At 35.0% G+C, this 23,542-nt stretch overlaps 2 protein-coding genes across 2 annotated transcripts in view; one reads left to right on the forward strand and one right to left on the reverse strand.

Annotated features, from left to right (window-relative positions):
• The window catches only part of LOC113400487 (frizzled-10-like), a 29,041-nt gene extending 16,498 nt beyond the window's left edge, over positions 1 to 12,543 (forward strand). The window contains exon 2 of the mRNA XM_026640064.2: positions 10,995 to 12,543. Coding sequence (XP_026495849.1) covers positions 10,995 to 12,365 — 1,371 coding nt within the window. The 3' untranslated portion in view covers positions 12,366 to 12,543. The remainder of the gene's footprint in view (positions 1 to 10,994) is intronic.
• Positions 12,544 to 18,162: 5,619 nt separating this feature from the next.
• The window catches only part of Garz (gartenzwerg), a 97,801-nt gene continuing 92,421 nt past the window's right edge, over positions 18,163 to 23,542 (reverse strand). Inside the window, exons 25-30 of the mRNA XM_064217444.1 lie at positions 22,790 to 22,875; positions 22,121 to 22,291; positions 21,814 to 21,981; positions 21,322 to 21,421; positions 19,161 to 19,489; positions 18,163 to 18,725 (exon numbers count right to left, since the gene is read on the reverse strand). Coding sequence (XP_064073514.1) covers positions 18,252 to 18,725; positions 19,161 to 19,489; positions 21,322 to 21,421; positions 21,814 to 21,981; positions 22,121 to 22,291; positions 22,790 to 22,875 — 1,328 coding nt within the window. The 3' untranslated portion in view covers positions 18,163 to 18,251. The remainder of the gene's footprint in view (positions 18,726 to 19,160; positions 19,490 to 21,321; positions 21,422 to 21,813; positions 21,982 to 22,120; positions 22,292 to 22,789; positions 22,876 to 23,542) is intronic.

Genomic DNA, 23,542 nt, shown 5'->3' on the forward strand with positions numbered 1-23,542 from the left:
AATAATTAATTTCAATTAGAGACGAATATTATTAAATATCTATGTCAATATTATAAATAAGAAAATAATATCTGTCTGTCTGTCAAAGTCAAACCGCTTAATCGAATTTGATGAAATTTGGTACGAGGCAAACATGAAAAGTGAAAAGTGAGCAAAAGTAAAACGCGAGCGAATCCGCAAGCGACGCCTAGTATACTATATGTGTACCTTCAAAAACTCGTTCTTTAAACAATTTTAAAGCTGTTAAAATTGACAAATGTACTTTCCTACACGAGTGTTACTCGTCAATTTCCAGTATCATGCTAATCACTGTGTAAACGATAAATGACTCGCTCGTAACTCCTAAACAATCTAACTTGAAATGTGTAGTGCAATGCTAATTTATACGTGCTCGAAGTCACGAAGAACTCTTGGTCAATTGGAATATTATATTATATTAATAAAAAAACCTTACTTATGTTTAAAATGTGTAACGGAACCAATTCATCTACAATTATGACGTTAACAACATACCACGCAAACAGTGTTATGGCGATCTCCATCCTCAAAAAAGAAAAAAAATTAAGACCCTTCCTGGGGCTCACCTCTGATCCCAGACGACCTTCATATACAATTCCAAGTTACCGTACAGTTCAGATGTAGGTTTTACTTGGTGGTAGGGCTTTGTGCAAGCCCGTCTGGTTAGGCACCACCCACTCATCAGATATTCTACCGCCAAATAACAGTACTCTGTATTGTTGTGTTCCGGTTGGAAGGGTGAGTGAGCCAGTGTAATCACAGGCACAAGGGACATAACATCTTAATCCCAAGGTTGGTGGCGCATAGGTGATGTAAGGAATGGTTAATATTTCTTACAGCGCCTTTGTCTATGGGCGGTGGCGACCACTTACCATCAGGTGGCCCATATGCTCGTCCGCCAACCAATGCCATAAAAAAAAGGTTCCATGTGTTTTCCAAGGCTCGTGAATCCCATTACTTCTGTAAGTGTAAACTCTTAATCTTGAAAAATATTCCGTAATCAAAGTGTGAAATTTTGGTTTTTGGTTATAGTAAGGAAATTCTCTCTCCGTTATTAAGAAATAGGAATTCCTAACATGCATTCTGTTTGTTGTTCTCAATTCGTTATCACTTGATAATGTCTGGCGCCGTATCCCGCCACGCAGCCTCCGTTACTTCCTGCCATAAAAAAATCTATTATGATTTAATGAGATCAAAATTCGACTACAATTTACAATAACAATGAAGCAATATTGGAATATAGGTATTTAATAGTATTCAATTATTTTTTTTACAAATAACAAATACTGAGTTATATCCCGGCTATATACATGCCGGTTCTTCTCGGTAGAATCTTGATTTCGTAACGGTAGAATTAAATTTCATATAATATTATAATATCATCATTGGAAATTGCGATTTAAAAGTGTTTGTATGAAACAATATGGACACATTAAAGTTTTATTGAAAAAAACTATATTGTCTTGATGAAAAGAACAACTTAGTAAAAGTCCTACTAAGAAACTACAAGAAGCACAAATTAGTTAAACGAAAAACTCAGATGTATTTATCCGAATTCGAACCCGTGATCTTTAGTTACAACTGACGAGTTCTATCCTTTCAACACAGCTATTTGTTATATATAATAAAAAAAAAAACAATTTAAAGAAGATTAAATATCTTTAAATACAGATTATAATAAAAAATCTCGAAGGTCATCGCAAAATTGACATAGAAACACATAATAAACGGGACATTTACGATGTGCTAAGTAAATACTTGAAATTTATTGCACATCGCGTAAACAATTCTCTTTTAAAAAATTTATGAACACATTAAAGCAATATTAACTCGGTTTGTTTGGGCTCGAGGTCAGCACACAGATAGACATACGTGCTGTTGATATACACGAAACCTTAATATAGTATACGATGGTTATTATTAAATCTAAGAGCAACTGTGAGTCGAGGTAGCCCAGTGGTTAGAACGCGTGCCTCTTAACTGATGATGGCAGGTCAATCCCAGACAAGAACTATTGATTTTTCATGTGCTTAATTTATGTTTATAATTCATCTCGTGCTTGGCGATGATGGAAAACATCGTGAGGAAACTTGCATGTGCTCCAAACCAACTCCTCGCTTGAAGAGTGACACTGGCTCACTCAAAGTTCAAGTCGGAACACTCCCATACGAAGTATTGCCGTGGTAGAATATCTGATAAGTGGGTGGTACTTGTAAGGACACAAGGATTTGACCCGGACTGGCACACACCAGTAGCTCTAGTAAATTTGACGATGTTTTTTCAGTCATTATTCGTTCATTTTATCAGACGAATTTCAGCGTGCTGTATCAATGTTTATTGTATTATAAATACTAAAATAATCAACCAATTTTATGGATGCATATATAAGTTATAGACACACCAAATATATCTTGAATTTGATATCACATGACGACTTTACAAGTCTTGTTTTTGAAACGATTCTAAAACTTGATATTCATGCAACTCGGACTTGACAAAAGATCGAAACAGCGTTCAGCTGAGCGTAACTAATTCATAATCAGACGAACCTTGTGACCATCTCCGATGAACAAATCTAAACATATTTATCAACCTTATTTCTATGGCAATATAATTCAAATCAGCTTGGGTTGATACTCTGGTTCGTATGCAATTATGATTGTTTCTTAAATTATACCTTATAACAATGGAATAGAGTTTACTTCTTCAAACTATTAAGCTTATCTTACGGAGATTCGAGGATTGCAGCCGTTGGTATAATGCGTTTTAATACGTAATAACAGAGTATGAAATAAAATTGTTAATGATCAGAATCTTGAAGATTTGAAGCGATTACATTGGTCGGTCATAAGCTTTCGCTGAAGCCGGATAGTACTTGTTTTTAATAGTACATAGTTTCTTAAACTTTGACATTCAATTACATTTTTTATAAATTTTTGATAATATGTTTAACACGAAACTTTTCATTCGTTTTCTTTAGTGTAAGGCCGCCAGCATCGGTGTCGAATTTATACCAGGCTATTTATAACAGGGTAACACCCGACGCTCAACCCTTAAAACGCGAGCAGATTGGGGGCAACAACTACCCATAAATATATTTAATTTCTGTATTTTAATTGGCCTTTTATGTTGATATAGAAAGTGATAGACATATTAGAGAGAATTCCATGGGAATGATTCTCGTAAAATACCATTTTCGATGCATTCTTCAACTAGAACGGAGAAAAATCACGTGGTATTTTTAATGTCCGAAATGAATTATATTTTGTACAGCAACAGTTTTTCTAGAGCCGTCTTTTAACTGAACATGATTTTGAGGATCAGTCCTCTTAAATAAAATCCGTATTCGTTTTAGTTTAATTTCTATAAACGAATCTAATAAGACAGTCTAATTAACAACGAAAGTTCCGAAACGTTCATTACTGAACTATAAAACGAAGTTTATGTTCCGAGTTCAGACCGCTCTAATTAATAGAAGTACTTTTCACATCCGATGGAATCTTGTTTTTATATCAATCTAAGTTACGTTTGATCTGACTAGCTTCTGGGAATAACACCTGACTTAATGTTATGTCGCGGGACCCTCAAACGACGTTATATGGTTGAGATATTATCTTATATTATTGTGATAAGAGAAGGCAACATTTTTTGGAAGATTATTCGCTTCTGAAGATTCAATGTGTGAATATTGTCGGTGTTTCAGAATATCGATGTTTAAGGGAAGGAGATTGCTTGGTCCAACCAATCTCCTTCCCTTAAACACTGTAACACTTTAAAGATATATTCAATGTTATTATAGGCATAAAATACATAACATCTTACCTATGATGTCGTGATGGTTAAACCAGACCTTAAACCTCATAGTGATCATCATATAACAATTCGGATCGGATAACAGTGTGGAATTTTACAGAATTCTCCTCGGAATGAGAAAGACTCGATTCGATTCTTTAATTGTATACAAAAATGTTATAAAAGTATCCGTCGATGGGTTTAGTCCCGTAGGACGCGGCAGAGTTTAGTGCCGCCTGATCGGAATAGATCGGGTTGAATGGATCCAGCTGGTTCTACCATAATCAGGTTTCAAGCTTGGCGTAATTCCAATTTTGAACGAAATTTAACTAAAGTGTTCTTTGTAAAAAGTATTTTCTTTAACACAAATAAAAAAAAATTGTTACCGTGTATTTTGTAATTAAGAAACTTAATATTTAATAAATATTTTATTGTTATATTTAATCTAGTTACTAAAATAAAATATACAAATCAAAATTTAAAATAGTATCTAAACAAATCATGGCCTCCTTGGAATGGTGGCAAGAATGCAACCGTACTGAATCGTAATTCCAATTATCTGGGCATGGGGGAGAATTATTTATTACATCATACTCAAAGCGGCTATATTATAAAACTTTATTTGGTGGTAGAGCTGTGTGCAAGTCTGTCTAGGTAGGTATTAGCCACTCATCATATTCTATGGCAAAACAACAATACTTAGTATTATTGTGTTCAGTTTTGAAGGATGAGTGAGCCAGTTTAACTAAAGGTATTTACCCATCTTCATATATTATAAATATATAAATGTTTATATACGACGACCTCCTTGGTCGAGTAGTGTGTACACCGGTTTTCATGGTTACGGCACTGCGAGGTCCCGGGATTCGATTCCCGGCCGAGTCGATGTAGAAAAAGTTCATTAGTTTTCTATGTTGTCTTGGGAGCATGTTGTACCGTCGTTACTTCTGATTTACCATAACACAAGTGCTTTAGCTACTTACATTGGGATCAGAGTAATGTATGTGATGTTGTCCAACATTTATTAAAAAAAAAAAAAAAAACTATGTATATACTTAATTGGCTACCAATTTTAAATATACTACATGTACACGAGCGAATACATTATCATTAAACGAATGCAATACACCACAAAATATATCATAATCGTCATATCAATTAGCTAACTACTAAGATACTATTAATTTTAAATATGAAACGATATTTTTGAAATCAGTTAATGAAGACAGCAGACGTCAAACTCAGGGTCAACGATCGAAGCATCTTTTAATAATTGTTTAATCGCCAACCCTAATTGCGAGAACATCAAAGAACCGCTGAGATAAACATTTCAGCAGACGGCCATCTTTGTAAGAATTACGCTGACCGTAAGAAATGACGACTTGTACATAGAACGGAGAGATATCAGAAGTGGCATTGTTTTTTAAATTTATTTTTTATTTTATAAAGTTCGCGACTAAATTAGCCACCTGGTCGTGAGTGGTCACTTCCGCTTAACGACGACAGTACTTCTTCTACCTCTTTACAACATGTAAAGATCTTAAAAGGATAAATTTTAAAAGTCTCCACAAACAAACACCTAAATAAGGATTGTTATTTATTTTTGAGTTATATTTTGACCGATTATGGAAACAAATCCAATTGCTATAATCTGATCAAAACCAGATCAAACTGGTTTGTACATTTTTTGTCAAATTACGAAATAATTAAGTTTCTCTGAAAAGTGCATCATGGAAAATACAAAGAAAAAGCCAATGACTTCTCCATTCCATTTCTTTGGTATTTATACCTACTCAGGTTTTAAATTGAGCTGTAAGTGACATTTATTTTGTAACTAAAAGCTCAAATTAAGACATACTTAAGTTCATAACTTACAACAAATACAGGAATAGAACTTGTTTACCTCTCTGAATGTAATCTGATTAAATTTATTTTTACCAAGTTAAATGAAAGCAAGAACTCGGTTCTATATTGCTCAATATTAAGATAAATATTTAAGCGCTTCTTTTAGTTATTATTACTGTTAAATTTATTTAATTGTAGAATAAATAATACATGTTTAATCACCAAAAACGGTTTATGAACTAAGCTGTTCACACACGTACTATAAACACGTCATCTTTATCGTCAGTTTTGTAGTTGAATAAGAAACGTTAAGTTAACGTATCAAGTAAAATCATATTATAGATAGATACATGCCTTTAACAAAATATATCTATAAAATATATATTTATCTTTATAGTTCGTTCGTACTTGGTTATTTCTCAGATGTACACAGGACGTGAAGCGGCGCGTAACTTCAAAGGCTGATAGGCGATCAAAGGCAACCGCCGAGTGCTCTGTAAATAATTGACATGTGGAGTAAATATTATATCGAGGGCTCCTGAAAGTACGCGTTTATAAATTGTGAAACGTAAACATTATGATTAAATTATCTGAGCTATAAATGGTCATTGGATTTTATGATTTCGGCATCTGTCATAAGTTTGTTCCTACTGAATAGTTCTAAAGGTGAGGTTTAAAGATAAATCAATGTTTTAGATCAGTAGTTTCCAAACTTTTTTTTCTCGTGGACCACCTATTGGCATGTGTCCGTAACCAGTTTGAGAGAAACACTAAAATATGAACTAAATTTAAAGTTGTTTAATATTGGTGCTTTTAATTCTATCCTTAGTAACCCAACGAGTATTTCAGCAATTAAAATCTATGAATATGTTAGTGATTCTCTCAAACTGATGAAAAAAAAAAGGTAGGTACCTTTGGCATCAAGTATTTATAGTGGTAATCAAGTTCATGTCTGAACAAGCATTAAGCAATGTCGGGCGGATAGCGCTTTGTAAGTCTGTACACGAAATTGTACGTAATATCGAATACGCAAGTTTGGACAAGTAACAGTCGCTTGCCTTATTAAAATATTATCTGCTTAGTTAGGTACTTAAAACAATGTAGGTAGGCCCATATAAAAACTATGCTTACATTTTTGCTCTTTACTATCAAAAGCAGATAAATTTTCGTGGACCCCTATTAACATCTTATGGACCCCCATTAACATCTTATATACCCCCATTTTTTATTCACGCCTACGTAGACCCCCAGCAAGTCTCCCGTGGACCCCTGGGGGTCCACCTGGACCACTTTAGGAATCAGTGCTTTGGATGGCTGTGTTTTGGTTTGAATGGAAAATGGGCTTGCAAGCATAAGGCACAGTTTTAGAGGAATAATTAATTAACGTTACTTGCAACGAAACGGACTTCAGTGCTTCTAATATAATTTAAATCAAAGCAGTAGTTTCCATTTCGTACGACCAACCTTTATAACTAATTTTCAGTGTGTTATGACATTTTGAGTAGTGTTGTTAGAATTTTTTAAATTAATATTCTTTTCACGGTTCGATGGAATATTCGAACAAAAAGTTTGTTCGTTAATTACTTGCTACGGCTCATTACATCGTTGCTGGAGATTATTTTCAGTATGTTTTGAAACATCAAAGCCGCTCGGTCGCGTTCGGCTATTTTCGGATTGTGTCGGTAATTATTTTTTTTGTCCCGGCCTTTGTAACCGTGCACCGTCTTTGAGTGCTTTTTAAATTAACAAATATAAACTTCACATTGAAAGGGTACAGTTTGTTTTGTTGCTTTTCGAAGATTATTTTATCTATTGAACCCTTTCTTTAAAGTCGTATAATTCATGCCTTTTTTATATTTCAGATTTAAAAAAAGTAATTAAATTTTTAACGAATATGTTGAATAATAAATTAGTTAATTTGCATTTAAATATCAGTATCTAACATATTTTTCTTTTATCAAACGTGTATGGTCACCGTCGCGCGAAAAATTAATCATTCATTACATCATCAATGTAGGTACTATCCTTAGGCCCTAAGATGTTATGCCCCTATGCCTGTAGATACACTGGGTCTCTGACGCTTCAAATCCAAAGACAACAATACTTATTTGCTGTTTCGCGGTAGAATATGCGATGAGCAGGTGGTACCCAAACAGACTTGCATACAATAATATTTATTAATCATATTAAATAAATCGTTTCATTGCCTGACCTTTAAGGTCACGTTTGGCATTGTCCCGAATAAGTAAAACCATTGCTCATACGATTCTTCAAGGGTTAGTTACGTCATTATGTTATTTAGACGGAATCAAAGCAGTTCCCGGCATCGTCGCTAACAAAAACCCGGCGCGAATGACTGACTACTGACGAATAGGGCTATCACTACTACAGGTGTATCTTGGGATTCGTTTATTAATTAATTTGTTATTAATTTCGGTCAACGTAAAATCAAACTTACGATGTCATAATTAAAGAAACAAGCTATCCATTCCGTTCCTGGCTTCGCACGTGTAGACTATGGTTTTATATCAAACGTTTCAAATTGTGACGCGTCGAAAACGACAACTGTTGCCCACTAAGTACACGCACACTAGTAAAGTAGTATGACGTTCGGCGAGTGTCAAGCGTAGCTGTCACGCACACCAAGATAGTAAATTTGACGCATCTGTTTTAGTTTTTTTTTGTAGTGCAACACTGTCCCTCTGTCTAGATGTATAAATAATCTGACGTAAGCCTACTTAATTATTTTTTGCAATGCAATATTCGAAACAAAAGTTTCATAGTACAATGTATTTATTTACTAATAGCATGATATTTTTTCTTGTTTTATAAATAATTGCTAATAAACATACTTCTGAATGTCTCTTTAATTTTTTTTAAACAATTATCGGACTCGTATCTCGCGTTTCTTGTACAACTTCAACATTTTTAAATTAAAATTCGAACGATGCGAATAGAATACGAACAAAAACCAGTATTATTCTTTATATAACAAGAATTCAATTATTAGTCGTCTACAAGCGACATTTTGTTAATTGTGAGAACCCTATAAAAGACAAAGGCAAGGACACTGGTTTTTTTATTAAACTGGCCTCCAAACGAAAAGACCGACCACAACGTGCGTTTAAAGTTTTTAGCTAATTCAACGGTTGTTCCTTTTGAGATCGTCACAATGATTAGATGTAATCAGTTTATGTGATCAAGATCGCCATAACGAGAATATTTCTTACGCAATTTCGAAAAGCGTTTCAAGAAGCGAATCAAATGTTATTAACGAATTATTTTTGTTATCATTATAATTGAATACTTTCTTCTTAAATATAATATGTTGGCGTGGTTGAACTGCATACAATTAAATTCTTGGTTTATTTTAATAAATATTTTACAACTATCTGTGTTCACTATGAAAACGGCGTGTGATTATTATTTTAAGTGTTATATTTAGATATCTGAAAATATTAATTTAAAAATTAAAGTATATATACTCATATAGGATAAAAAAAATATTTTATTAAGAAAATTTTACATTAAAATCATAAGTACCTAACTACTGTCTGTAGTATAATAATAGCAAAGAAAATATCGATCATTACTTTAACAAAATTTCAGTCTTTGTATTTTCAACTTAAAAAAAAAAGTTTATAAAACACAAAAGAAATCCACATCGAATCCTTTGCATGTCGAGCGATATTTTTCAATGAGAATTCGTCATTCTACGTCGCAAAAAATAACTAAAACTTTTCACGGAATGATCCGCCTTTAGGCAATTATATATTGTGAAAGAAGCGCATTCCCGCCATTCAAAAAATACATATTAAACTAAAATAGAATAACCGTTTATAGAGTCCAGACTGTTATGTGAACGACAAACTGCCTTTAAAAATAAAGAAAACCTTAATTTTTTTAAAAATTACTCACGATAAAAAATATTAATATATAATAAACTAAAATTATAAAACGTTGCATCTACATTTTTTTTTTACTTTTGTTTACATAGTAAGCAAGGATCAACAGGAGCGAAAAAAAATAATAAAAAAGTGTTAAGTTAAACATGTCTTTAAAGAAATAAAAATAATTAAACATGGGTCCTTATATAGACCAAATAATAATATTTAAATAAAAGTAAATGATTAATTATGTAATGATAAAGATGAATTATAAATAAAATTACTATAAATAATAATATAATATAATAATGAAGCAAAAAAAAAGATGACGTCTACATAATTATTTTTTAACCTGGCGTCATTTCTCAGTCCGTATATATTTTAGTTTTAAAAACATAAATTACTAAACAAAAATAATATTTATACAAAGTTACAAGTAAAATTAAAATTTTAGAACATATCATTAAGTATGTTTCTAGAAAAGAAAAAACGGCTATTGTTTTTTTTCTGTTTGAAATGTACACCCAACTTAAGATAAAAAAAGTTACTCAGATCCAGATTTAAATGCCAAACAATCATTCCGATTCTTCCCATACAATCCTATTACAGAACGGTAGGCTGGTCACAAACTGAGGCATCGTTCATTTTTTTTCACGAAAACGTTTCGTTTTAAGCCAACAATTGTGAGCAAACACGGCTGTTTGCCTTCGAAAGAGGTTTAGTGTGTCGGCACCACTTAAAATATTTTTGTTAAAGGGACATGCCTATTCAATTTTACCAACAAGTTTTCTTTATATATTTCCCATAATTTAATATCGATTTAAAAAAGAAACAACCGAAAAAAATGTGTAAAAAAATAAGAAAGAATTAAATAAAAATGATCGGTCGTTCGAAATGTTCGTAATTCATATTTTGTGCTAAATTATAAAAACATAATGAATTATAATTATGATAGTATTTGAATTTTCGATTTCTCCATTATTCTATGCTATAGTACAGTGCTTATGACGTGAACTTCGCCTTAACAAACATTTGCTCACGCGCACTTCGTTTTAGATGTCTTTGGATCAGATACAAGGGTTTCTATTGATACAAATACCGTCGCTGCAGCTTTACTACAAAAATGTACCTTACACTTAAGTCACAGGGTTGTAAATGCAATATCCAAAATTTCAAAGCACTTATTAGCTATAGCCGAGTTTGTTTACTTTAGGTAATCCATTGAGTCGCCGATTCTTCGTAGGTACTTAGCTGTATTATTTATTTACTCGAATAAACTTAAACATTTGATATTTGAGCCTTGAGTGGCATTGAAGATTTATATTTAAACTTTCGTAGCGATGATTTAGGAAAACGTTTACTCGCATGTGTGCGTGTTCGTTATATTTATCGTTTAGAAATAATCGCAGGTTGTTTTTTTTATGATTTTAATGGTTATATTTCCTTTTTCAGATGACAGCATTTACGGGTATCCTGGCCAGTGAGTGTTCCGTCCACGCACGTTTCCTTCTCTGCTCAGCGTTCGCACCACTGTGCTCTGAGCAAGTATCCGGCTCCGTGAGCGCCTGCCGAGCTCTCTGCGAGAAGGTCGTCGAAGATTGCAAGGAGCAGATCAAATTATTACCACCCAGTATCAAGCTTGACTGTTCCGCGTTCCCACTCCGCCCTGATAGACGGCTATGCATGCGGCCCCCCAATGCTAGCGAGTTGGAATCTGAACCGCCACCACTCCCACGTTGGCCATTCCACGACCAAGAGCTCAGGGAGCACGGATGCCCGCCAGCTTACACGAGAGCACCGACCGGTGAATGTTGGCCTGCGTGTGGCCAACACGCTCGCTACACACAATCCGACAAGCGAACTGCCGAAATCTGGATGATCACACTCGCATGGTTTTCTTTATTGTCAACTTCGTTTGCGCTGTTAACTTTTTGCGCCGAGCCATCGCGGTATCGGTATCCCGAGAGGCCGGTGGTCTGGATGGCGACATGTCACGCCATTGTTGCGTTAGCGCACGTCACGCGAGGTTGGCTTGGAGCGAAGACAGTTTCCTGTAGTGGCACCACACTGGCCGTCGATGGATTAGCGTCTCCTACCTGCGTGGCTTTCTTTTCTCTTACTTATTACTTCACACTAGCCGCAGATGCCTGGTTCGCAAATGCATGTGTAGCGTGGTACTTAACAGCCGCCAGTGAATGGTCCACCGAAGCCCTGGAGCGCGCAGCGGCGTATCTACATGCCGTAGCTTGGGGATGGGCAGGTGCATGGACTGCAGCAGCTTTAGCACTTCGAAGGGTGACAGCCGAAGAACTGACAGGCACGTGTGGAGTATCAGATACGGCTGCTGCAGCACTTATAGGGGTCCCGCGAGGCGCATTGCTTATAACTTCGATAGCGCTTGCGATCGGTGCTTGTCCAGGAATAATGAGAGTTCGCCGAGCACTAGACTCGAGAGGTGCAAGGCGAGTTGGAAGGTTGGCGGCTCGGGCCGCGGCCGGTGGACTGCTCTACTTACTACTAGCGGCGTTTGCGACCGGCACACGAGTAATCGAAGCCCGAAAGAGGGAAGCTCAGACTAACCTAGCATTGTTAGCCGCTCTGGAAGCCGGTAATATTGAAAACACAGTTGGCTCGAGTGGCGTGTCCATTTGTTTGTGGTTGTCGTGTGGTATCGCGGCGGGTGCTTGGGCCTGGTCGAGAAAAACTGCTGTCGTTTGGAAAAAGGCTCTTTGTCCCCCACGCAAGGCACCATGTTGCGCTCCTCCACTACTCAGACCTCAGCACCCTTATTATAAAAGACCTCTTCACGTGTCAAGAGTGTGATGAATATTTGGATATTATAAACTGTTTCTGAAGTGTTATGTGTGTCTCAAAGACTCAATTATAGTTTTAAGCTAAGTGCCTAAGTATATGCCTTCTGTGAAGGCGCTCTCGATATTTGTACAAATTTGTAAATAGTGTAAATATTACTTTATATTATACTGTTGAATTTCTATAAAAAGTTATTTTATTTCATAAATTTAAATAATATAAAAAAATTGTTATTTATGGGACCAATAATTTAGCAGTAACATGCTATTGTAGTAGTGGAAGTACTTTATAGCGCCATCTATCGTAAATATTTGACACAATTATTTCTCAAATTAAGATTAAAATTAAGTAAATTGGTTACAATTTTTTATTGAATAAATTAATATTTTTCAAATAATGAAATGATATTGACTATTGGGATTTTTTTTAAACATCAAACATTCTGAGTTCATACTTATACTGGTTTATTGGTAATGCGCCGTATTCCCGTTAGGTGCTGGTAGGGACTATTTTCGATTATTTAAACACTATGCATAATGCAAAAGTGAACCATTTTTGAGTTATCACGAGTTTAACTTTTTTCAAAATAAGTCATAAAGGCAACTTCAAAAATTCAATAAAAATAAAATATATCAAATTTTATTTCATTTTGTTCTCCTAATTTATAAAAACGATTAAACGCTGGTTATTTATCAATATTAAATCAACAATTATTGGTCCAAATTTAAAAATTCGAGACCGAAAACGTAACATTTCAATATATTTTTTGAGATTATTGAATATGTGATCAGATAAACAACAATCAATCATTTTACCATATTATGTAAAATATATAGAAGTTTATTATGCGTATATTGCAATCAGTTATATTCCCGTAACCTTAATCGAATAAAAAAAAAACATAATCCTGAAAGTGACGAACTGATGTTTTGGGTGCGTTCAGGATTGTAACTTAGACAAATGACAATGAAGCACATCTTAGAATTGATAAGGTAGCCGTAAAATTTTCCAGTAAATAAGGACAAGAAAACCACAATATGTTAAACACGTTTTATTAATAAACTTCTAAACATTACATTGATAATATATAACTCTCTATACAAAAACGAAATATTATAATTACACAATTTACACTACTCTAGACCCAATTTCTTTGAACCCTGAAGAAAACACTATGTTAATAAATATGGCATTAACCAAATCAAGAAAATAATACTATAAAAAAAAAAAATGAAAAATAACTAAAAAAAAAAAATTAAACTAAATGGAATGTATACTAAATATCTCTATTAATGATTCGTTTTTAATAAAACCAATACAACAAGTTATAAAATTCCTAAATCGCGCTAACGTTGCGTTCAATAAAAGAGTATATATAGGCATGTTACAGTCAATTCTCTAAGACCGGTCAGAACCGCCTCCTCACGCCGGTTTCCTTATAAAGGGTGTATAAATTCTTGAAAAATTATTAAAATTGTTCGCGTTATCAGCGTCACTACATATATTTATATATGTAATTACGAAACTTTTAATGATATATATAATTTTGTAGTTTATGTAGGTGTAGGTGTTGGTCCTACGAGCCGGATCAATTGATCATCGAAAGGCGTTTTTTACTCTTATATAAAACGCAACGCGAGCGTGATTCAGCAAACGTATAAATCGATTTCACGATCATGGCATTTAGTAACGTCGAAAATAATTATAACCACTGAGCAACTAAATTTACCGCTAAGCATGCGGAGTAAAAAGAAATTAAAAATTGGACACATGTTCGATTCAGTTACAGAAACAAAAAAAAAAAACATTCAACAGAAACTAAATTAAAAATCCCGTAACAAATTGAAAATTATTTTTCACTTGCATACATCTACAGTTCCTCTATATAAATCGCACTCTTAATTAAATACGAACCGAAATCATAATGACTAACTTTTGATATAATTGTAACTTACAATCTTCAGACAAAATGAAAACCACACATTGTCCACCATTGTCCTTAACGTATATCATTTTAGTTGTAGTAAACAAAATAAAGGTATTTTCGTTCATTAATTTAAAAAATGTTTTGTAATTCAACCCTTTTAATTGAGCCACTATTTTACAATTAACATATACTTTGGTATATATGTATATTAGTTTTGGGTTCCGTCGATGTTTAACTAAGCGTGCGATATAATCGTATACAGTGATTTGTGTTTGTTCGTTGGCTACTATCAATATCGAGAACTCAAAAATGTTACAATATTAGGCAAAGAATTATAATTCTGATAAAATCTATTTGGAATCAAACAAGCTAATCTATGACGTATATATCAAAACTGAACTGCTTTATGGAAGTTTCGTCAATTTATACATTTTCGGTCAACAAGAATCGTGAACCTATTTTTTTTAGCCATACCTAATACATAATATACCATAAAGTCGCTAAGTGTATAATTCACTAATAGAGATACATAATTAAATAAAAGAAAAAAAAAAAACAAAACACAAATACTATAGTTTAAAACTTCAATCTTGATACTTGTCACATGAATCAATTAATTTAAAAGTACATTGATTGTAAAGTTTATAATAATACATAATATAATGCCAGACAATTATTTATATATAAAAACTATTAAAAAAATTGCTTTTATAGCGCATTCTTACTTATAATCAATTAAAATAAATTGTATAAAGTTTCAAAAATAAACATCCAAATTTTTATTTTATTCGTTTCATTTATGATAGGCAAAGGTGTTTCTATATTCAGCTTAGTTATTCGGTATACCTGTATCTCAATGTTAAAAAAGTTTTCGTAATTGAGGTCCTTTTTTGGAAATTAAGATTTAAATTTTTTAAAATAGTATTTTCATAGAATATTGTCCGTGAGTTAGTAGCAAACTCCTTTAGGATAATCTTTTGAATTACCATGTATAAATGAATATCGTACAATAGAAATAGCTTTATAGCGCGGTTATAAGCTGTTTAATATACTTGAGCGGTTCTTTTAACTTATAACAGATAAAATCTTATTGAGTTACAGATTTAGCTGTAATTGTTTAAGGGTTGTTTAGGTAAACAATAGTTTTTATTTGGAATCAACGATGAGAAAAGTAAGACACCATTATATATAAATATATATAAACCCGAATGTTATTATCATTATTCAATAAATTTGGAAATGTTCGAATTGTTTTGTATAAGCAATATATTAAAATATATATCTTTCAAAATGTCTAATAAAATAGTCCCATTAATATAAAATACGATTTTGGGGATGTTACGAAATCATAAATGTTATTAGTTCCGTTTATATATAAACACAAAACCTATGAAGTCTTTTTATTTTTAAATTTAGAAAAGATTAAAATATTTTACGAGTAAAATCAAGTAGTTTATCTCGGAGCTGTTTTAGTTGAGACAAGTGAGACAATGTAGCAAATTATCTGTTGCAAGATCTGTCATTTTAGTGCGAGTTTAAAATCAGCTGGAAGCGCTGCACATTCCTTTATGTAGTTTTAAAACTAGCTCTAGATCCGCTGATATATGTATCAGTGCTCCAAGTGTGAGATGGTAAATTAAATTGCGGCGGCAAAATTTTCTATGGAAAACGCCATTTCATAATCTATCTGCTAGTGGCGCTTGATGTTCTTTCATAAACTTTGAATCTAGCGCTAGAAGTGCTGATACATCATATTTTTGTATTTTATATTTAACTAAAAAAATGGCATGTTGTGATTTACACCACATCGCTTTAAGGTAAATAAGTCGGACTGGGAAATGGGCCATCTGATGGTAAGCGGTTACCACCGCTTTAGACATTGCCACACTAAGAAATAATAACCGTCCTTTACATCGCCAATGCGCTACTAACTTTGGAAACTTTGATGGCTGTTTTAACACTGGACCAGTCACTTTCAAATCGAAACTAAACTATACTAAGTTTCGATTTTTGAGGGTAGAATATGTTAAAGCGATAATAATTAACAGTTACATTTCTCACATAACTGCACAGTTACATAATCGGTGCTTCTAGTACGAGATTTGATCTTAACCAATTCGTTTACAGATATGTTACACAAATTGTCCGCCAGAGGCGCCGTACGTCGCTCCATTAAAGTTCAAACCAGGCAGCATTAGAAGCGCTGATATGAGAACGAAGTAATCCGTTCCAAGATCAGTGATTCAACGAAGCGTCGGTGTCAATACCGCTATCGACGTAGGCCATCTCTGTTATCTAGATATAACGAGAACGGGATTCGTGTTATGATCGTTTGCGACGATAAACGAGACTGACTCGATTATTACACATGGCGGAAAACCTTTGTGAAACGCCGCTGATCTCAAATACTTTCTTAGACATACATTTTATCTTTATTTGTCCCATACATCTTTGTAACATGAAAATAGCAGGCTTGTTACTAAATATATTTCAATTAATTTTAAGAAAAACAAGCCGAACAATGTTGTCATATGATCTTAAATAACTAAGCCGCCACGCGATTTAAAGAGTCTATAAGAAGTAGACTCCTTAAACCGCTATCGAAGTCACAAATCACAATCCATAGTATTAATACCATACAGTACTATATATTATATGTACTATACAGTCTGCATTTCATATATATATTCAGCGATAAAATTTATATATATGTTATCTTGCTGATATTGTAAGCGCGAAAGTTTGTGAGGATTCGTTTCACTTTCACTCAAAAACTAACGAACAGATTTGCATGAAATATTGAATAGAGATGTCCCTATTACACAAAGCTAACAACTGCCCCCCTCCTCCCACACGTACCCGTAGCTGCGAGAAGCTAGTGTTTCAGACATGGGTTAACAAAAACGCAGTTTCATGTTAGAAAGTATGTACGGATACATGACAAAACTATTGCTCCTAAAAATCAAAGTATGGTCTCATCTAAAATTGATTTTAATATATAACACCACAAAGACTCGTGTCATTGTGTGATTAAATATGGTCTGAATACAATTAATAATTGACGAATTAAATTAATAAAAATCAATAAATATTTGTCTGACAATAAAAAAGTATTAGATTTATACACGTTTAAAATTTATCTAATCGTGGTTTCAAATTGGATTTCGCAAATGCAACTTTACGTAACGTAAAGTTAACGTGGTTTAATTACCAGTCATTGAAATGGGTAATACCTAAAGCTGCCGAGACATACATAGAGTAGATACGACGACCAAATCAATATTTTTATTATTGCATAATTACTTATTAAGAATCTAGGGATCCCAGAAATACTTAACAGAAAATGCATCACAATAACAGTCAAATCTACTAGACTCGTGCTTAACAGTAACAACCTTTAAATGGCACAGCTGGACAAATCTCTCCCGTTGCGATCTCGCTTGCGCGTGTTATTTCTTGCATTTACGACGTTTTCGTTTACCGCCGAGTATAATATTAATTATTTGGTTGATATAATAAATAGGTACTTGGAAAAATGAGTGTTTTGGTTAAGATTTGTTACCAAGCTATTATTGCGCTTCTAATTAAGTATAAAATTACTCAGTATTGGATTTGAACTTGATGTAATGTTGTAACAGCTCTATGACGTTCCCTCAGATTTAACAAAATAGATTTAACGTTGTATGATGTATGAAATCTAAAATATTTTATTTAAATAAACTTTTACAAGTCAAAAAAATCTGATCCTGAAAATATTATCATATAATTTCGTATGTTTTAATTATACGTCCTGTATAAATTTGAAATCGAATATTCCAGAACCAAGTGGGTAAAAGCCTTATACGTAATGTGGAACTTATGTTTATTAATTTTACACAAAACACAGTTGAGAAATCCAATAAAACCGCATCAATCAATTTTAGGTCCATTTTTGTCTACAACCACGTCCCCCTGTAGATTTCAAAATCTAGCTAGCCCTCTTGCGTCGACATTAACGTATCGAATACTTCAGAACCGCCAACTTTCTCATTGACCGAACCGAAGTAATTGGAAAAGTTGAATATACTCGACTCCTGTCCCACGTTGTCCGTCGATCCGAATTGAGCCTTATTCTTAGCGTGCATTGGTGTCACATTCGCACTGAACGATTTCTGAGATAGAAGACGTTCTGAGCTCGGTACTATCTGGTCGTTTCTTATTATTAAGTGGCGATTTTCTTCCGGATCGTAAATAGTCGCCTCCTTGGCGGAGAGTTCTTTGACCTCGGTGTACGGGTTCGTTAGGTACTCCGCGTACAGCTCGCTTTGCTGCGCGTCCTTTGGTTCAGTGTTGGAGTCTACTGTTTCGTTATTGGGGCTGTTTTCGCCCGTTGGATTATCGGCCGGCCTCGGACAGAGGATCGGCGGTTGAGACTGTATCGATATTCCGATCGGCGTCGAAATCATCTGAAGTCGATAAAATATAACAATAAATAAATGTAATTTAAAAAGATCATAGAACATTTTTTATACCATACATTTCAACTATATTTTGGTAAGGGGAGTGTTAATATAATAATAAAATAACGCCATCTAGCGAGACACAAAGCACACCTTTGTATTACTGAACGATATCTGTTTGAGTTACTCTATTTATAATCTGTGTGTCATTCGTTCATTAATACCGTAAAAGCGGTCATCGTCCTTTGAAAATAAATTGTCCGATCACGAAATATCACGTCGTTTCATTTCCAAAATCCAGTATTCTTTGCTTAATTAAAATAACGATGAACTCAGGAACTGGTAACTTCGTTCGTCGACATCAAATATAAAAGTATTTGTAAAAAAAGTTTTCGAATAATTTACTTACTGTTATGTTGAGAAGGGATTTGGTAGGCCTACCTCATTCAACGGATGCAGGAGGACGGAGGACGTCAAGCCCGTCTGGTCGTACAGCGGGTTCCTTATGGGCACCATCCCGCCGACGGGCTGCGAGCTGAAGGTGCTCTGCGGCGGAGACTGTCCGGAGCCCACCAAAATGTTCGGCGACTGAGCTGCAGACCTCTGGATCTGTATGGGGACGGAAGGGTGCGGGGCGGCGGCCGGTGGGGGGCGGGCGGTGTCGGGTAGAGGGGGCGAGATGGGTGCGACCGGCACGATGGTGGGGATGAGTGGGAGAGACGGCTGCATGTGGCTCGGGACGCTCTGCGTCGGCTTCGTGTTATCGTTCGCTGAAATGATAAGTTTAACAACGTTTATATTTTGTTCAATCTATTGTACTTAAGTTTTTCGTATTTTTTTTTTTTTGATGATTTAATTATTACGTAGGTAACTAGTTATATACGCGTATCGAATCTCTATATTTCTGTAAAAATATTCTATTATTTGAAAACACAGTCATATAAAACGTTTCTTAATTCATCTAATAACATTAGTATGTGCGATTTCTTCTTTAATAGATAAGGAAGCGCTGACTGAATGACAAAAAAAAAACTAATTTTAATTATTTATTCATGAGGTAAGTTTTCAATCAAACCATATTGTCGCCAAATATTAGATAGCGGACATGTATAATAAATTATTAATACGTCATTTGGGTCTTAGGAAAGAATTTAAAACATATTTTATCTGTTGTAATGACTTTGATGAATCTTGTAGTTGCATTTTCTAAACTTGTCGTCCCACTGCTGGGCAAGACCTCTTCTCATTTCTCTGAACCTTGTATTACTTATATTTATCTGTTTATGTTACTGAATTAGGCCAAAATAATTATTTAACCCAATGGCTGTCTGTGAATACATTTGACATATTCTTCTACAATTGACATGTCATATTTAAATAGTATCTAGTCATCAATGAAATTAAAAATTAAATACAAATTCGGGGTATACAAGAGGCGGCATTATGTCCAAGATGTTTGTAATGTTAATAAGATATAAAACTAACAATTTTGATTGATTATAACTGGTCCCCAGTGCCCATAGGCAACAACATTACAACATTAAGAGCCTGTAAATTTCCCACTGCTAAGGGAAAAGGCCTCCTCTCCCTTTGAGGAGAAGGTTTTGGAGCATATTCCACCACGCTGCTCCAATGCAGATGGATATGCATATGTGGCAGAATTTCGTTGAAATTAGACACATGCAGCTTTCTTTAGCACGAGATGAATTAAATACAAATTAAGCACATGAAAATTCAATGGTGCTTGCCTGGGTTTGAACCCGCAATCATCGGTTAAGATGCACGCGTCCTAACCATTGGGCGATCACGGCTCTAGACATTGATCCCCAATGAGCAAACAAATTTGGAAACTAAGATGTTATGTCCATAGTGCCTGCAGTCACACTGGGTCACTCACCCTTCAAACCGAAACATAAAAATAAATATTTCTTAATGTCCCTGTGCTTTCAACATAATTAAACATTATAGTAGAATTACTTACAGTATTTAAAACGGGATATTTCAGTCTCGTGAACAAGACATTCGTAGATAATGTCGAAATATCGAGCTCCACCAGATAAAAATAAAAAACATGGTAAATTTCCCGTTTTAAATACTGTAAGTAATAAAAATAACCATGTTAATTTAAAATCTTATTATAGTAGATTGTACAAAAAAGTAAAAAAGTTCGCGTAGTTCAATAGTGTTAATGTCGTATATACACAGCACTATCGCAGAAATGAAAAAAACTTTAATGAAGTTGAAGGAAACCCGTGCAGTCGCCTGTTAATGTGCACAGTCAGCTCGTGACCACGACAACGACAGATGGTGATCATCATAAAATCAAAATAATAAAAAAAAACATCTATCGGTCATTAAAGGCACAAAGGAGAGAAAATCTTTGTGTTTCCAAGGTTGGTGGCGCATTCACGATGTACATGATATTTGTCGATGGTGACCACTTACCGTTAGATGTTAAAACGGATAACATGCAGTCTTAATGTAACTTTCAAATAGAGGACAAACAAAAGAAATGAAAAGAGGATTTTTCTTAAAACATAACTATATTCTATATTTAACAGTCACATGTCATATCAGTGGGTATATAGGAAATGAGTGCTACCTTCGGGGAACAGTTCGTCCTTCAGATCGGGTAGGAACTCCCTGATGATATCCCACGTTATGTACCAGAGGTCGTTGTAGCCCTCGCCGTTACTGAATATCTGTAACAGGTAATTATTAATGTATTAAATGTCCCAGCAGTGGGAAAGTGTTGATTGAGGTCTCTTCTCGTCAAAGTCTCAAGGTTTTGCATCTACCACTAGGCACCTAAACGTAGAACCTAGAAGAATTAATAAAGGTAGAAAAGAAACCTCAGATTTAGGTAATTTATGCGATTTGCTAATAGCTCAGCTATATAGTACTAAGGGTTTTAATAATCAACATAATATATTATGTAATTATATGTGTTCTTGCTTGCATTGCAAACTGGTCGTAGTATTCAATTTATACAAATATGTTTATACGAATATTTCATAGTATTAACACGCGCCTGTGAATAGTAAAGAGCAACAACTGTTTAACTTCACAGAGTCCCCTCGCCCGTGTAACGCACCTTGACGGAGTGCATGACGAGCAGCATGTTCTTGAGCGACTCGAGCGCCGCCTCGCGCAGCGGCTCCGCGGGCGCGCGCAGCAGGCCGCGCTGCACGCGCACCACGCGCGCCCACAGCGCGCCGAACGACGCGCGCGCGCCCAGCGCCGGCAGGTGCTGCAGGAACACCTGCGCACCGCGCGCGTTAGGCCCCCTCCGATAAGTTAGCAAGTGAACGGTGAACAAGATCAATGCTTCAAATTATATTGTCGATTTTGATAATACGTAATATGTGGGTACATCTGATACGATTTTTCAAATATCTAACCTTGCACATGACCGTGTCGGCGCGGGCCGCGGCGTCGGGGCGCCTGGGGGGGTTGTTGAGCAGCGGCAGCAGCACGTGCTCGAAGCACGCCTCCCAGCCGGCGCCGCCTAGCGCCGACAGCGCCGGAGCCAGCAGCGCTCGCTGGAGGTACGCTATTGCACTGTTCGCCACCTGGAATATGGACCGGGACGATTTATACAATAAATAAAACTGAACGTCACAAATAAATTAGAATTGAGTATTAGTATATTCCTTTTATTGTGTAACGTAAAGGTGATAACTGAGAGTAAAGCCTCTTATTTCCCTGTCATCTGTGGGTCGGATTTCGTGATAAGGGACGGAAATGTGTAACAGAAAGCCGCAGAAACGCGCGCTATTTAATTTAACCAATAAACGCGCGGTGCTTGAGTTACACGTCCAATAATCATCAAGGTGAGATATCGGATGCTACACATAATACGCGGCTACTGTGAGACTCTTTTTTTGGGAGTTTTTGAACTAAGCTTATACATCTACAATATTATAAATATTTATGCGAAATGTTTGTATTTTGAGACGTCATTACGTCACAGTAGCCAAACAGTACGATAGATCTGCAAGTAATCATTCATCTTAAAACACAAACTAATAGCATATATGTTTTCATTAATTCATTAATATACAATGTACCTGTTTCCGTCTGTCTGTACAAAATTCTGCTATCCCTTGCAAGAGCGGTTTCCACGCGACCTCCCATAGATCGTAATCTTCAGCGCCTGGAGACATAAAAATTTTTCAAACCGTTAATCTATACTAATATTTTAAATGTATGAGATGGCCCAGTGGTTAGAACGCGTTCATCTTAACCGATGATTTCGGGTTCAGGCCCAGGCAAGCACCACTGAATTTTCATGTGCTTAATTTGTGTTTATATTTCATCTCGTCCTCGGCGGTGAAGGAAAACATCGTGAGGAAACCTGCATGTGTCTAGTTTCAACGAAATTCCGCCACATGTGTATTCCACCAACCCGCATTGGAGCAGCGTGGTGCTCCAAACCTTCTCCTTAAAGGGAGAGGAGGCCTTTAGCCCAGCAGTAGGAAATTTACAGGCTGCTAATGTAATGATGTAATGTAAATTGGTACAATTTAAGAAAGAATTAATTATACAGAGCGGCCGTGTTAGAGAGCGTTCCTACTGTACAAGAAAAAAAAATGAAAAACGTAAACAAAATTAAAGTAAATTGTTATCGACCAACTCCAATTCCAACTGAATTAATGTATACTATTAAACATAATTTGTTTTTTAAATAAGTTTTTTATTTAAAAAATGAAATCAAAACAAAGATTTTGAAATGTTTTGAAATTGCTATAAAAATATTTTCAATAAACGCGAAGTTTCGCCGGTGACTCACTATTAATCATAGTAATTATTAATTCTCTAAG

This window comes from Vanessa tameamea, chromosome 17 (assembly GCF_037043105.1).
Source record: "Vanessa tameamea isolate UH-Manoa-2023 chromosome 17, ilVanTame1 primary haplotype, whole genome shotgun sequence".
Classification (NCBI taxonomy): domain Eukaryota; kingdom Metazoa; phylum Arthropoda; class Insecta; order Lepidoptera; family Nymphalidae; genus Vanessa; species Vanessa tameamea.